The sequence below is a fragment of the Marmota marmota genome, unplaced genomic scaffold (genome assembly GCF_001458135.2).
Source record: "Marmota marmota marmota unplaced genomic scaffold, marMar, whole genome shotgun sequence".
NCBI lineage: Eukaryota > Metazoa > Chordata > Mammalia > Rodentia > Sciuridae > Marmota > Marmota marmota.
In genome coordinates, this window is record NW_026000048.1 from 18091843 (window position 1) to 18108968 (window position 17126).

Here is a 17126-nt window from a genome sequence, read left to right on the forward strand (position 1 = left end):
TGTCCATTCTGAAATTTCCAGAAACTGTGTTTGCCCTTTGCAGCAAAGGAGCATCAAGAACAAACCAGAAGTACACATAGAAAGGAAGTTTCGAAGTGTATTCACTCAACGTTTTCTCTTTGCAACTCAAGAATTCATACACAACTCAGATTTCTCACCACCTTGAACTCTTTAGTTCTCTTAGGAAGTTTCCCCACACTTTAGTAGAAGCTTTTCTACTTCCACAATCCACACCCCTCTCCCAACTTGGTGCTTTGGATCATTGAACAATCCAGAAGGTTTTTATTTATTTATTGAAACAAGATTATCAAATTTTGTAAATGTAAAAATGGAAGACAAGCTCCGATGGGTGTAAGGACAACATTACCGCTTAAAAGAAGTGTATAAGGAATTGGATCAAAATATGCAGGTATTTATATAATTGCCAATCCATTGCTGTTGGAAGCCACACCTACCATCAAAGCTGATGAAAAGAAGCATTATCGTATCCCAGAAGGAAGTTGTCTTTGTGTTCCATATGTATTTGTAGAATGCCAGTTGCACCAGTTACATTGGTTAAATCATCTAGTTATTGCTATCTGAACCAACCTACTCCACAAGAATAAGTTGGCATATTTCATATAAACTGAACATAGCTATAGCAGATTGTCATCACATCCTTCAATCACCTTGCTTTTCATTTATTGTTTTCTTGCCATTATTAACTAAGCAGGTTAGGAAAAAGTTAGCTTTCTCATCAGATACTTAAAAAGATAAAGCAAAATATACATGACAGAAAGCAGCACTTGCTTATGGTGGACAATGGTGATGATAAAGTGTGACATTGTTAGTGGACTGATGCTGTCCAATGGAGACACTGTGCACAGAGGCTAAGCTGTTAGTAAAGTGCTACTTTTGAGACATCTCTGCTTTCTGAGACCTGAATCTGCAAATGTTGAGCACTGTACCTTTCAAAAACCAACAGTTTCTTGGCATGGAATGTAAGTTTCATGGATCAGTGTGTGGATAATATTGTACACAGTACGGAATTTAAACTTTAGGAGCTCAGTATGTATATTAACCCCTTTCCTCCTCAAGTGATGCTTTCCTTCATTTGGGGGGAATTTTTAAAATTTGGATTGTGATTACTGGGCAAATGGCAGCTCCATCTAAAGAGTTTTAAGCATCTGCTTCATTTAGCCAGGGAGGGAAGGGGTTGGACATGAAGAAGAGTGGATCAAAGAGGCAGGGAACTGACAGGCACTGCCACTAATTGACCCACTTTGACTAAGTGACATAAAAATATTCTAATATTAAGGATTATTTTACAACTCTATGGAAGTAATGCAGTGATACATCTTGCATTTGTTTTGTCTTAATGACAAAATGCACTCTTAGAGTCACAAGAGCCTGCCTTGTGTTAGTTATAAACAAAAATATATTTATTTATATATTTATGTAACTACTATGTGCTTTAAAGAAAATTACTGTATGATTCAGCAGTGTTCTTTCCTTCTTTATATCACCAGGGATATCCTGACTTGAGCGGCTTCTTGGATAGGAAATGAAATGGGCTTTTTGCACTGAAATAGAAAAAAAAAAATTAAAACCCCATATACTTAAAATCCCTTAACTTTTTTTTTTTTTTTTTTTTTTTTTGTCTCAAAAATGATCAAGGAACTCTTGGTATTATTTCTTTTTGTTTCCATCGGCCAACAGTAACTGTGGCTCCGTGCGACTTTGTGGGTGGGAGACAGAAGCAACCTTTCTGAACGACAATCAGATGTCTTTACTCTGAGGCAAGAGAATGGAAAGCCTCATTTACTACTCCCTCCTTCTTAATCCTCAACTAACAGTGTGGAAATTGTGTCACAGCTCATAGAAAGGGCCTTCCTGACCAAGACCCAGGCAGGCATCCTGAGAACCTCCTGTACAGATGAAAGAGTCATCTTGCAAACTAATGAACTTGTTGGAACAGATGGATCTAGAGCCAAAAAAACCAAAATCCTCGTGCCACACGTCTGTTTGGAAAAGATAGAAAAAATCTCTTATTTTGTGTTTGCTTTTCCTCCCGTGTGAGCTATTGTTCCCAGCAATCTTGAGACATTCATCATTGCTTTGTTGAGTGAAAGGGTTCAGGCTTTGGAACACGGTTACCTTGGAGACATCAGAGAAGAACTTTTGAACCAAAGATGAAGATCCCTTGTGAACTAAAGCTTTATTATTATTATTTTCCTCAATCCCTTTGCAACCCTGCACCTAAGCCAAAAAGCATCATAATATTGTTATACTTCTGAAAAGTCCACAGGAGATGTTCTGAGTGAACTACAGATGTCATTCCACTAGAGAACTCCATGCTCAGTATAAATGGTATCCAGTATAAGCTTGAAAATTTCTTTTAGACTTCCTGGGCTGGGCTTGTCCAGAAATCTCGTCTCCTTCAGGCTACAGCAGCTTAGGGCTCCTTTGCGTGTGTGTCTTTGTTTTTTTTTTGTTTTTGTTTTTGTTTTTTTTTTTTTGTCTTAAAGGTATAGGCAAAATTTTAGTCTTAAACACCTGTAAGCCAGTACCGGTGCTGTTCAGTCCTAGAAATTTTAGCACTGCTCTGATACAATAAAACCTTCTTTCTCTCCGACTGGTTCAACTTCAGCATAGGCAGGATGTCCAGAACCCCTTCGAAATTTCATGGCAGGCCATCTGCTTGGACGTCTCTACAAGAGAAAGTGCAAAAGTAATGAGCATTGGGGTACAATACTATCATCAGAAAAAATATATTTGCCCGCTATTCTAGATTGACTACTTAAGTAAATTTACTAACACATTGAATGAGCCCTCATTACCACCACAGGTGGAATTAACTTGTTCTCTAGAAGCCCTTGAAGCACTGTGCTTCTGTCTCTAGGATGACACTTCTAGCCCTGGGAAGTGGCTGTCGATTTGCAACACCTGCCTTAGAGGACGGAGAGTTCTCACAGGCAAGTTTTAATGTCTTATGCACATTTATGTCTGAAAAGTACTCAAATGTAGAGGCAAAAATGAGCTACAATTTAAAATAAATCTTTTAAATATAAAGCTGTTGACAATTTCTCCTTTAGAAGTTAATATTGACATTACTTCATTTCATTTATTAATTCACCAAAAATGCATGACTATAAAGTTTTTCACAGTTCTTAAAAGTGTGCTTTCAATTTAGGTGCTAAGCTAAAAGAAATATTATTCAATTTATTGATAAATTATTTATTAAGTTCAAGATACCCATTTATGAATTTTTTTTTTGTTTGTAAATTAAATTTGTTGGACCCTGAAAATGGAGTCCATTATCAGGGGGTGGGGGCAATCTTGAGCCTATGAAGTTAAATTGCATAGTAGACACTAGTCCTAAAATACAGGTTATATGTCTTGACAAAAAGAGAGCATTTTTCCTTAGCATTCCCTCGAACAAAACTTCTGTGATTTAGAAATAGATGTGCTGAAATGAATTATTAAGATACAGCAGCAGAAGACACTAAAATGCATTTCACAGCCACAGTGACACTAGAAACGATTACTCCATTTATCAAAGGGCCTGCGATTTGGGGGTAAATAAGACAATAAATATTGAAGGAAGACTATTTATATCTAAAGAATTTTAATGCAAAAAAAGGTCAAATATCAGTGTACATATACTGGCATTTGGTATCTTGCTAGATTTGCCACTGACGTGCCACAGTCAATGATTAATGACTATGGAAGAAGTTTTTTCACATGGAGTAGGAATGGGTATTTATTCTACATTGGAAAAATACCAATCGAGGTAATTGCATTCTGCCTACTAATAATATTAGATGCTGTCTCTATGACACCATGTGGTTGGAATGCCTTATACTAATTAGCTGAGAGAGCCACATAGCAAAGCAAGGTACCTGAAGTGGGACTGAAAGTCACCACCAGTGGACAAATGCTAAGCAAATCTAGGGAGGTGGGTGTTGTGACTGGTGGTTACTCCTGTTTGGAGGGGTGAGGCCCACATTCTAGGCCTATAGTACTCACTACTTACAGGCCCCTTTCTTGTTTCCATCACTTTGCAACTGGGCTTTTCCTAAGCCATGACTGCCCTCCCCAAGCAACACCACTAAGACTTTGCTTCCAGTCTCCGCCTTTCCAAACTCCAAATGGCCTGTGGGTCTAGCTGGCAACTAATGCTCCATGAACTAGCACTAATTTCCAAGCCTAGCCCTTAAACATGTTGTGCTCTATAGGGACTTTGTACTAGATGATTTGCATATAGGGTATCATTCAAAATGCAAATCCTAGTCATTTACATTTTGCACCAACCTGGAAAGCAGTGTATAACAATCGACATTAAAACAAAATCTACTTCCAAAGTTACTTCTGCCTGCTTTAGAAATTACTGCTTAAAAATCAATGGCTTATGCATAACTTCCCAAACATGTGAACATGGTTTTACTTTCATTTCACTCCTAAAAATAAGTTATTAAAAACTTTAATGTTCTGTTAATAAATCAGAATTACTAAATTAATAATTTTATCTCAGCTGAAAGGATTGTAGGTTTGTTAACCATTTATTTTGTGAGCTCACCATAGAATATAGCATAAATATGTTGGGCAGTGAAGCTTCCTCTGTTAACACAATACAAATTTATTTTTAGGTATTTTTTCCATACTCATAAAGATCATTGTCCATCATTCTTAAAGATCATTGTTCTTAATTTTTTTATATTCACGTTAGAAAAAAAATATAAATATACCATGACAAGATTTAAAATCCCTAGAGATACACCTCTCACTTACAGTTTGGCTAAATTATCATTGTATATCACTCATTTGCATTTTATTACTAAATTTGAATAAAATGTTATCAGTGTAATAATGTAGCTCCACAATTATTTGAGACTTTTTTCTTTTCAAACAAAATCAAAAGCTTATACTTTTATAGTTTTAAAAAAATAAATTAAAAGAATGGGTAAGTGCCATAATAATAAATACCTTAAGATTTATAAAAGTTATATACTCTACTCTGGAAATCTGAAATCTGAAGTATTACAAAATTTGATACTTTGAGTGCTGATACAATGTCACAAATGGAAAATTCCACATGATGAAACAATGCTTCATGAATAAAATTATAAAAACATTTTATAAAACTATCTCTAGGCTCTCCGTGTATAAGATAAATACAAAACAATGAATTTTGTTTTGAAACTTGGATTCCATCCCCAAGATATCTCATTATGTATATGCAAATATTCCAATATTAACAAAAATCAAATCAAAATCGAAATCTGAAATATTTTTGCTCCCAAGTATTTTGGAAAAGGGATACACAACCTGTAATGAAAGCTAACACATGATCAAGCAAATGGAGTTTTAAAATATTGGTATTATGTTATGTATCTTTACAACTCCCTGACATACCAATCTTACCTCTAAAAATTCCAAATAAAGAGTAACGAATTCCTTTCTTTTTTTCCTAGAATGTTTTCACAAGCAATGTCATTTCATATCATGCCGCAGTCTGGCTGGGCACAAATCACGAGCCTCTCAAGAGGAACAAACTTTATTTCTGAACTTCACCAGCACACTCCACACACAGTCCCCAGGAACTCCCCCAACACCACGCAGCTCCTCCAGCACCACTTCCCCCAACCAATGCAAACTCTTCGGGATTCTGCCCCCCCCCCCACCGCGAGAGCTCAACAGGAACTCAATGGGAACTCTGCGAGAACTTAAAAGTCATTATCTTAGTGGCTCCCTGGCGTCACCTCTCAACCACTACTTCTGGCAAAAATTTTGTGGTCATCAATGAGTCCTTTGATTTCTCTGTACCTTTGTTTCCTCCTCTGTAAAAATGATAGCTAATTTGTTCTCTAAAATCTTCATTCTTGCTTGCTTGAGATAATTGACTTTAAAGGTCAGAAAAAGATCATAATTTAAAAAAAAAAATAAGCAGACCCTCTTTGTTGTAGTTCTTCTGATCGTTGTCCTGCTTGTGTTGCTCTATTAATCTTTAAATTCATAAATTCCAGTGAAAATTACATAAATTAGTTCTAATTGAAACTGCTTTTTTGAGAGTGTCAATGTGCAGCTACTTGGAGACATCTATATAAATGAAAATAAAAGGTAACTATGATTTTACCAGGATGACTAAATATTTAGTTCTCACAGAAAGTCTTTAATGTTGGTACTACAAAGTGAGCTGTTTATCCTGGGGACTGGGAAGGGCATGGAGGGAGAGATCTAGAAACCTGGGCATCATTCCGGTCTTGCCATGATCTTACAAGTGTGATGAGTGTAATTTGGCATTTTTTTTTTGGAAGGGATATACTGAATTTCTTTCTTGAGGCTTAGACATTTCCAAATCTGTGCCCTTTTTAGAATAGTTAATTCACATCACTGCAGAAACTGATAGAGGCCACAGGGTCACTTGCTAACAGAGCAGGATGTTTGCTAAAAATCGTAAAATTCAAACCAGACTGTGATGTTAATTCATTACAGAGACTCAGGATGTAATGCCTTAAAACATTACGGGTGTAATGCGTGGGTGATCTTTAATTTCATTTCTGAGAATTATTTGTGTGATTAATCACATGCAGAAGAAAATGTCCACAGTGACATGTCAGCACTAGGGTGGGGTGTGCAAGTAGAATTCTCTCTAATTACTCCTTCAGTACTATTAATTGAACAGTCATCCAGATCTGTTTCAATGGTCTGTAGCAAGATAATTAGCTGAAATATTCATAAACAAATGTGTAGGGTACCCTCAGTGAGCAGTGTACACAAAACTGCAGCAGAGGATCTGTCCTCCAGTGCCCAGTGCAAACAGATAGTGCTTTTTGCTGGGTTAGATGAACCCTTAAAAGGAAGTTAAAGGTAGAAATGTAAAAGGGCTAATCTAGAAATTCAAGACCCAGAGAGAAGACACCCAAGGTGCATGATGGCATTTGACATGCAGCTGATTGGAAATTTCGGGTATTCTGAGTTACTGTCCTCAATGAACAGAGAGGTTGAAAGTGGTCGTAATCATTTCCCAGCATAGGACTAAGGCCAAGTCACACACACACACATCTTCTTAGTTACTGTTTCCTCATCTAGACAATGAAATGAACTGGATGGTTGATTATTTTCAAATTTCTTCTTTTAAACAATCTTAAAGCCACAGGCCCTGCCCCTTCAAATAAAATGCCACACGAGGTAAATCTCCCTTAATTGTGGTAGTGAGAACCCTGCTTACCTGTGTTCCCAGAGACCTGAGGGAGTTATGAATGCTAGAACTCTTTTTAAAATTTTTTTGTAGTTGTAGATGGATAAAATGCCTTTATTTTATTTATTTGTTTATTTATTTATTTTTGGTACTGGGGATTGAACTCAGGGGCACTCGACCACTGAGCCACTTCCCAAGCCCTATTTTGTATTTTATTTAGAGATAGGTCTCACCAAGTTGCTTAGGGCTTTGCTGTTGCTGAGGCTGGCTTTGAACTCTTGATACTCCTGTCTCAGCCTCCAGAGCTGCTGGATTACAGGCATGTGCTATCATATCTGGCTTATTTGTTTATTTTTTTGTGGTGCTAAGGATCAATCCCAGTGCCTTGCATATGCTAGGCAAGCGCTCTGCCACTGAGCTATAGCCCAAGCCCCAAATCCTAGATTTCTTAAGCTACATTTTAGGAAAACTATAAAACAAAATCTGTGTTTGTTTATTATTCTGAAGATGGCCTACATACCCCCTTGAATGTGTCTCTAAATCTGCATTTCTCAAACTGGACTGTGTCTACAAATTAAAAGGCATCTGTTCATGTGCCAAGTCTGGTTCAGTGGGTCTGGGGGACTCTGCATTTCTAACCAGCTCCTGGTGATGCTGATGCTGCTGGATCCCAACACATCTTAAAGAACAGGGTGGATAATTCTCTAAGGTCTTCAAACAAGAGCATCCTCCCAAAGCGAATGGAATAAAAAACACTAAACTATAACCTTCCCTGTGTCTCTGGCAGGACTTTGTGGGGATCAAATGCATTGTTCTTGCAGTGAAGTCACCTTTTCAATTCTTAGCTTTGAAGTCTGTAGAGATGAAGGACTCTTTTTTTCCCCCTTATACCTAGAAATACAAGTTATTCTCCATTTCCCTTATTTCATGTTGAATATTTCTTGTTTTAACAAACAATACAGTGAGTTGACAGATTTAGTAAACAAATACAGAAAACACCAGTTAAATTTGAATCTCAGTTAAATGAGTCATTTTTTAAGACTACATTTCATGGGAAAGAAAGAAAGAAAGAAAGAAAGAAAGAAAGAAAGAAAGAAAGAAAGAAAGAAAGAAATTTTTAAAAATGATTCTTTTTTTTAAAATTCAAATTTATCTGAGTGACCTGTATTTTATTTGGCAACCCTATCTACAGGGAAACACAATGGCTTTGGAGCCTGGCCAGTAAAACTTGCAATCTAATTAAAATAGGTACTCCCATTTCATGAGTCATGGGTTACCTTTTCCTCAAAAAAAGTAATTCGCATTGATTTGTCTGCTTTCTGATGTGGCTGAAATTCCAAGGAATAATCTTGGGTGTGAAATGGAGCTTTGGTGGTTTTTTATGCATTTTCTGCTTATCTTATTTTGGTTGTTCCTCATGTAGAAGTTGAATTTACTCTAGAATTATCCTATGGGTCATCCTTAAATATTAGTCATTACCATAATCAGTACAAGTCCAAAGTGAAAACTGTTCCCAAACACACATGGGACTACTATCTACTATGCTTAACAAAATATCATATCATTCATGTGATTTTCCAAAAGTTCAAGTATTCAGAGTATACAAATTCAATGATTCTCTACTCTCTGCTAAATCAAGTACAGACTCCTTAACATGGGAAGAAATATCTTTTATTTTTAAAAAAATCTTTTATTTTATTTAAAAATCCATTATTTTATTTCACTGTCTGGTGGTTCTTAAGGCTCACTGAAAATAAAATCATCCGGGACAACTTCAAACAAACAAACAAAGAAAAAGAAAACAAAACTGATGTTGAGGCCAACCTCAGAATCTCCAAGTGAGACCCAGGAAGGTGTATATTTAAAAAAGGACTTCAGTAAATCAAGGAGCACAGGGAGGGCTGAGAGCCCATCACCTCTCTGTTCCTGTCTACATCCCACCCTTCAGGCAAGCTGGAATGCCACTTACTTCATCATCTTTACCTCACACAAACACTATCCATTTCACATTTTTTTCCAGAACTTTCCCCTACCACAGATTAGAAGCCTGTGTTGTTTCAGACATTTCCTGGTATTTTATCAATATCTCTTGCCACATTTTGGCACACCCTGGGGTTGTTTATGTGGCTGCATACCGCAGTCATCTTATAGCTGTCTTGTTCTCTAAATATTCTAGAGGCCAAGTGTCACATCCTGTTCCACTCTGAGATACCCAATGCATGGGGTACTGAAGATACTTACCACCTGGAGTGGACCCTCTGTGTAACATCTGCCTTCTCTAGAACACAACATTATTTTCAGTAATCATCACAAAAGGAAATGAATGACCAGAAGAGAAATGCAGACAATTAAAATTGGGAGGTTTTGAACTTCATTGATATAAACAGGCCAGTTAAAAAATACAAAAAAAAAAAAGAAAGAAAGAAAAAGAAAGTAAATATTACCATGCAAAAGGGAAATTTGGAGTGAATGAATGTACTTTTCTGAAGAAAAAGAAGAAAGACACACGAAGGAATGTTGCCAAATGAGTGGGAATGCCACCAAGTTCAGAGAATGATTTGCACTTGTAATAACAGAACTGAAGTACTTTGAGTTTTGCATATTTATGCTTACAACCACAATGCTAGAACACTTTGTCTTGAGTTTACTGTTTTAATCCAAACATATAATGTACCACTGGGGTATTGGGGACAATTGTGCCTGAAGCAAGTGTCATGGGTCCCAAATCCCTAGGTACTTATTCTTTGAATGAATGCACATGGTTGAGTCCACTGTCAGGGGGCCAGTATGTAACTGAGAGTTCTCAGAATTAACAGCCACATAGAAGGCAATAGATGGGTATTGAAGGACAAATAATAAAATTGTGCCAAGTTAAAGCTTATACATATATTATGTCAGTAAATCTCAATAGTAGCTGAATCCACTCTTTAGCACTTGGGTTGACAAATGTTTCTTTCAGTGAAGAATATTTTATCAGTACCGATTTAGAATGTCTAGCACATAGGGCTAACAAAAAAAGTTAATCTAATTTTAATTTTATTATAATTTTATCATGTTGCACAGACAAGGCACTCTCTGATTGATTACTGGTACTTGGGACAATTTTGGTCTGCCATGGTTATCACTCATATTCATTATAAAAGTTTGTGTTGACTTGCATACATCTTATCCTATAGCACAGCATCCAGATTCTTGAGTGACAACTTATCTTCTTGACATTTCTCCCCAGCTTTTGATGTCTGCTTGTTATCATTCTTTGTTTCTAAAACTGAGAATGACTGGTGACAATACCATGAGGGCATTCAGTTGGGAATAAATTAATGCAGGACTCAGCCAATACAATGATTATTGACATACTTCTATAGGAAAATTCAGACATATGCAGTCTGTTTGGGGGAAATTTATTTATTTCAGGGTTCCTGCTGGAATATTTTGAAAATATCCATTTCCATCTTTTCTATGTTGCTCATTCTACTTTGCTTTAAAACAGCCATCTCCAGACTTTGGCTACCACATGGCACTGCCTCTAAGTCCTTTGGATTATAGAGCAGTGACTCACATTAGTCTCAACTGTTCGCCCAGCCTTCACTTAACTTCCTGTCAGCCTGAGGACTTCCTTGAACCCACTTACACTTCATTCTCTCATCCATCTCACAATCCCCCATCCTCATGAAATATCCTCATCTCCTATGTTTTCTTATCCCAGATTCTAAGCAGATGCAGGTAGTGCAGAAAAAGTCACATCTTTGGGTTAACCCAGCTTCCCCAAAATCATACTGTAATTTCAACTGGAAAGTCAGTGATCAGTTTACTAATTCTTTTGTTGAATCCTTAGAACACGATGGGACTCTGTCTGTTCATTTTCCAGCATCTAATTTCCTGCCGCCCTCCCTCAGTTCTGTACTTCTCCACCCACTTCTACTGAGAAGATTAAGCCATTAAGAAGATGCTAATCCTCCCCCACCTCATCAGTGTCTTTGGAGCTGCTCCTTATCTGAAATACTCTTCTCTGTTGCATAATTGCTTTTCCTGCTTAATAATCCCATCTCTGCTATGAAGTTACTTTATTCCTTTCCTTCCTAAGCACCTTAAAACATTCCTTCTGTTGTTTTATATATTTTTTTCCCCTTATGTCTGTACTCAACCTCAGAAAAAAAGATCCTTTGACTTTTTTTTTTTTTTTTTTGTATTCTCGGTACTCTCTCTTTTGAATGCATGCCTTCACATCATGGAACCATTTTTTTTTTAAACCCCTTAAATTGGGTGCCTGTTCACTCTTAGAATTGCATTCTCTCAGGTTACAAATGATCTCATTATCAGATTAATGCCCCTTTTTCTCTTCTGTGACATCTCTACAGCACTTCATACTGTTCCTGACCTCTTCATTCTTCTTCCCCGTTTCATGCACCTGAATCTTGCTGTTTTCTGGATTTGTTTTTGTTTTGCTTTGCTCTTGATCTTGTCCCCTTTTCTAGTTCATAAATCCTGAATGTTTGCATGTCCTAAGGTTTAGTTGGGAGCACTCGAACTTTCTATTCTCTGCAGCAGGCTCTTTTAGTCTCTTAGATTTCAGCTTCCCCTATTATAATTTCTATCTTTCCCCACCTGTTCTACCTGTGCCAGTCCCTCTTTTTAGTGGCTTTTGTGAAGTGTCCCATTTGTGATGTGACCATCAGCTCAAACCAAACATGCTCAAAATCCATTCCCTTCTGTTCCTTCCAAAACAAATTTTGGTTTCTGATATTTCTAATTTGGTCATCAGATAATTTCATTTCCCAGTTCCTTAAATTTTGTACTTTGGAGTTATCTTTGGTTCTTATTTTCCTTATCCCACAGATCCAATGCAATGAATGAGAACACCCTCCTGGTCTTTACTACTAAACAGCTGCAGGAGTTTTAGAAACGGCTTTGTTTCTGGGAGCCTCAGTCACTTTAATTTCAAACAGGGCTATGACAGTGCCTGCATTACTGGCCTCACTGGGGTGTGGTGAGACCCCAACAAGTGATTGACAGCATTTTCAGACACAAATCTTCATGCAAATGAAAACTGTTAAATTCTATCTTCCTTCTTCATATGGCTCTTGAATTAGTGCCATTCCATTAGATTTCCTCTATCAAGACCCAAATTCAGCTCTTAGCAGCCACCTCACACCAGGACCAAGGGATCTTCTGACATACTTGTAAGGGCTCTCAATTGCCACAAGTAGTTATTTTCTACTAAAACAGAGTAATAATTTTCTATTAGACAGGCAATTGACTCTGAAGAAAAGTACTCTCCAGTGGGTGTGAAAACGAGCTAGTTCACTATCGCACAGTGACGGGGCCAGAAGACAAGATAATGCAGCTCTGGTCATAAATGTTCCAGTAAAAGTCAAACTTGAGTTAGTGCCATTCCTACAACAATAAGTCCGGCCGTGCTCCTCAAGATATTGTCCTCATAAAGTGATTTGTCTGCAGTACCAATGTGTTTCTAAATGAAGTCAAAGAGAGAAGGCTAGTGAAGCTCTCATCAGCTGCGACCTGAGGGATCATAAATGGGAAGCTATTTTGTACTCTAAAGTAGTTGTGTGCTTTCAACCACATTTAATCACATGAGTCAGAAACAACTCCAGAGGACAATTTATGTTACCAAACCCAAGACTGGACTCTATTCATTGGAAGATTTAGAACAAAGCCTACCACTCAAACTAGGACAAAAACTGAGCTTCATGCAACACGAGCACTTTGTATCTTTTAAATTTGTAAACACATAAGAGAAATTATAATGATAGAAAAATTTTAAGCCTATTTAAATTTCTACATTGAACAATGGAGAACCAAAAGCGTGATTTTTTTTTTTTTTTTAATTTGAGAAACCCGATTTATGTATTTTGCAGTTTTGGGGCCATACTTTGTCAAATCAACTTGGAGATTTAAAAAAATTACAACTATAATCCTGACAGGAAAAATAATATAGCATTATTATTTTTGGATGTTAAGGAATATGTGATGTAAATCACTTGCAGAGGTATTGACAGATGCAATGTTGCTACTAATAGCCACTGTCAGCACTCCTTACTTCACACGTCCACTGATGCTCATCACTGTCTTTACAAAGATTCATTTAATTTCCACAAAAGCTTCATTGAGGGTATAATCTATTCACATTGTGATAAAGACGTGCCAATCACAACTTTAATGGTATTGTGTAAGCCAGGTTACAGTTATGAAAGTAAGGCCATTTGCAACATATTAAAATTGAAAAAAAGAAATAGAAAAGCACAGCACCTGAGATATATCAATCAGAACCTATAAAACAACTGATTTTATTGTATAACCAATAGTATAATATGCAGTGGTTGATAAAGTCTGTGAATTATTGAGATCATTTGTTCTTATTTCTTTCCCCTTATCATTTGGATAACTCACCAAGAATTGTTCAAGAAAAGAGAGTAGAAATGGTATGTAAATGAATCTCTTGGTATTTATATCATTTTCAATGGAAACTAACAACTACTGTTTAAAATAGTGCTTTTAGATAATCCACAAGAGCCAAGATATGGAAATAACCAAAATATTAATTGACAAATGAAGGGTAATGAAAATGTGTGTGTGTATATATACACACTTACGCATATATATTATACGTATATGTATACACACACACTGAAATGCTGAAGTCTTCAAAAAAGAAAAAGTTACTGCTGTTTTGTGACAACATAGATGAACTAGAGGGCACTATGCTATGTGACACAGGCTAGAAGCAGAAAGGAAAATGTTGCCTGATTTCACTTACATGTGAAATAAAAAGAATGTACAGAAACAGAGAAGGACAGTGGTTAGTAGGGGTAAAGTTATAGGGTGAAGGAACTAGGGTGAATAGGTCAAAGGATACAAAATTGAAGTTATGTAGGATGAACCATGTATAGAGTTAATGTACAGAATGAGGACTAAAGTTAATAAAATTGATTGTATACTGAAAATTTGCTAGGAGACTAGATTGTAAGTGATTTTATCATACAAAAAGTAACTGGACATGGATGCATAGGATACATTGTTAGTATCATTTGAAATCACTACCAACCATGGTAGTTATTTCTCTATGTCTACATATTACAAAATATCTTGTACATTTTAAATATATCCCATTTTTAAAAATAGTGCCTGATGCACAGTATGTACAGAGTGAAAGATAGCTACCACACACACACAAATGCAATCCTTCATTTCCTGATATTTCCTCTGTTCCCATCCCCAGCTTTATAGAATCCTTCTTTTAAAAATCTTTATTGCCCCTGTTTTCTATTTATCTTTTATTGCACTTCCAGGACTTTCTCCTCGTGTGGGCACTGTCATGAAGTTGGTCCTGATAGGTCAGTTTTGAGAATTCCCTGGGCATGCTCCTCCAGGTCCTTCAGAAATGCTACCCAGGTCCCTTGCTCTCACCTGCAACTGAGCTGTCACTCTCCCCTCCCACTTCCTGCTGCTGTCCTCACATGGGATTGCTGTTTCCAACCAATGCCCAATGGCTCTTTTGTGGTTGTCCTGTTTTCAGGATCTCTGGACATGTGTGGCTTCCTTTGCTTCCTCTCACACGATGGTGACAACACTTGGGTCCTGGAGCTCTGGGAGGCTTATTTTCATCTGCCATAAGTACAGATAAAAATTTGTATTTGGGCCCTAAGTTGTCAGCTAGTTCTGTTGTAAATGCTGCTCACAGGTTTATGATTTTCATATCTAGTTGTTCTGTTTTTATGGAGATCTTTCAAAGATAAAATATATATATATAATCTACCACCACTTAACAACTTCCCATAATCTTTTATTAGAACTTCTTGCTGACATTTAAAGGACTCATTTTGCATTTACTATTAAATCATATCATTTATCACTATAAAATCTTTCACCAAATTTGAGTGAAAATGTTACTGATAATGTTGGAATATCTTATTTTCTACCCACTTTTGCTTTTAAAAGGAAAAACTAGGCAACTATTTTACTATGTGGTGAAGATCCATTAATAAATGATGTGTGTGTGTGTGTGTGTGTGTGTTTATATTTATTTATCTTGGAGACCAATAAGAGATAATGACACATTAAGTAGAGAATTATGGAGAGAAGCTAAGTAGTTGCAGCATCCCCTTAGCTCCTCCTGATCAAGATTGGTGATTGCTACCCTTTCTATGTCAGGGAAACAAATTTGTGAATGTCTTGGATGCAAATCAATAGCATCATTTATCAGCACATGGAGTTTCAACTTAATTGAAATCTGTATTTGCTATACTTAAGAGAATGAGTGAGAAGCACTTTCTTCACTAGCAGTGATTATACCATAAAAGTACTAATGAGCACAAATTCTAATAAATTAGGAATGGGAGAAATGTTAGTTTAAATTAAAAAAAAAAAAGCCCGTCACTTTGGAGCATGCCTGTAATCCCAGTGGCTGGGGAGGATGAGGCAGGAGATTCACAGTTCACAGCCAAACTCAGAAACTTAGAGAGGTCCTAAGCAACTTAGTAAGAACCTGTCTAAAAATAAAAACATTGAAAGAAAAGAAAAGAGGAATTGGGGATCTGGCTCAGTGGTTAAGCCCCCTTACAGTTAATCTCTGATATCCCCCCCTACCCCCGCCAATTTTTTTTCATAAAAGAATGTTGAATGCAAATATTTAAGAAGTCCCAAAGGCTGCTTGGCAGAGTATGAGAGGCAAGTAAACAGAGTAGCAGAAGTAGTTCTAAATGGCCAGATTTCACATGTCAGGATGATCTCAGACTAGTCAACCTCAGAATAGCCAAAAACTTCATAGTAGTCCATCTTAGAGAAAGGAAGAAAAAGATGGAAGTGGAAAAAAACTCAAAAAGTGTCTTATTTGTAAGTAGAAAACACCAAGCATGTGATTCCTACCTCTTTAAAGAAAGCATGTACACCCACCCATCTGTTTCTAAAGTCAAATTTAAAAAATTTGTAGAGAAGATTATGGAAGAGAGCAAAGAATAGCACTCTGTATCTCTGGTTCTGTTTTCTTCTCCTGTTACAAGCAAGCCCATTGCAAAGCATTTGCATAAGGCACTTTATAGCACTTAGTATCTTAATGATAAGATCTTTGATTTATATGAAGAGATTTCACTAAAGGCCTACTTAAGTCTTCTTACCCTGCAATGATATGAAAATAAAACCTAAGGCATTATCCAGCACTACCAATTTCCATAAAAGAGGAAAAGGTGGTGGCCTTTTCCCCCAATTAATACTTCATACATTATTTTGGTTTTTGGCAAGGAGAGTTACAGCCTTCCTTATGTGTGTAGGTTTTACTTTTTTCTCTTTGGGTTCCTTAAAAAATAAGATGTCATCACATTATACAAGCATGCATAAGCATACCTTCTGCTTTACTTTGCCATTTTTGGATCTTTTTGAGATATAAACAGTTCTTGGGCAAGAGGGGAATAAGGATATTATAGATTCATAGGGAGAGATGAACCCTAAATTCATTCTAGTTTAAACAATTTTATAATGTTTAAATACCCTCAATGAGGCCCTACGGAAGGGGTCTTCTGAACTAATTAAGTACTTCTGCTGATGCCATTTGGAAGCATCTCTGGGTACCTCTGACTAGCAGTCTCTTCTTTGCAGTGTTGGGGATAAAACTCACAGCCTTGTGCATTCTAGAAAAGTTACTCACCACCTTATAACACCCTTAGCCCATAGAAAGTCTTCATAATGAATCCAAGTTCATTATCTGCACAGCTTCTCCTCAAAGATCCTGGAGTCTATCACACAGATGCATTCATAATAGGTCAGCTGCCTGGTGTTTAGGACAGCCCACTAACAGTGGTGCGGAGCTACTATGCTTCGCATTCTGTGCTTATCTCTGCTCAACTTTCTCCTTTCCTTCATTTGTTCCTGGTACTGTTTTTCAAGTTTTTAACATTCTTAATCTCTCCCCTCTGAACACATTTGAGGTTATGTT

The 17126-nt window shown here is 36.8% G+C and overlaps 1 protein-coding gene across 1 annotated transcript in view; it reads right to left on the reverse strand.

Annotated features, from left to right (window-relative positions):
* Positions 1 to 275: 275 nt before the first annotated feature.
* The window catches only part of Plxdc2 (plexin domain containing 2), a 433048-nt gene continuing 416197 nt past the window's right edge, over positions 276 to 17126 (reverse strand). The window contains exon 14 of the mRNA XM_048812745.1: positions 276 to 2690. Within this exon, the coding sequence (XP_048668702.1) occupies positions 2574 to 2690 (117 nt within the window). The 3' untranslated portion in view covers positions 276 to 2573. The remainder of the gene's footprint in view (positions 2691 to 17126) is intronic.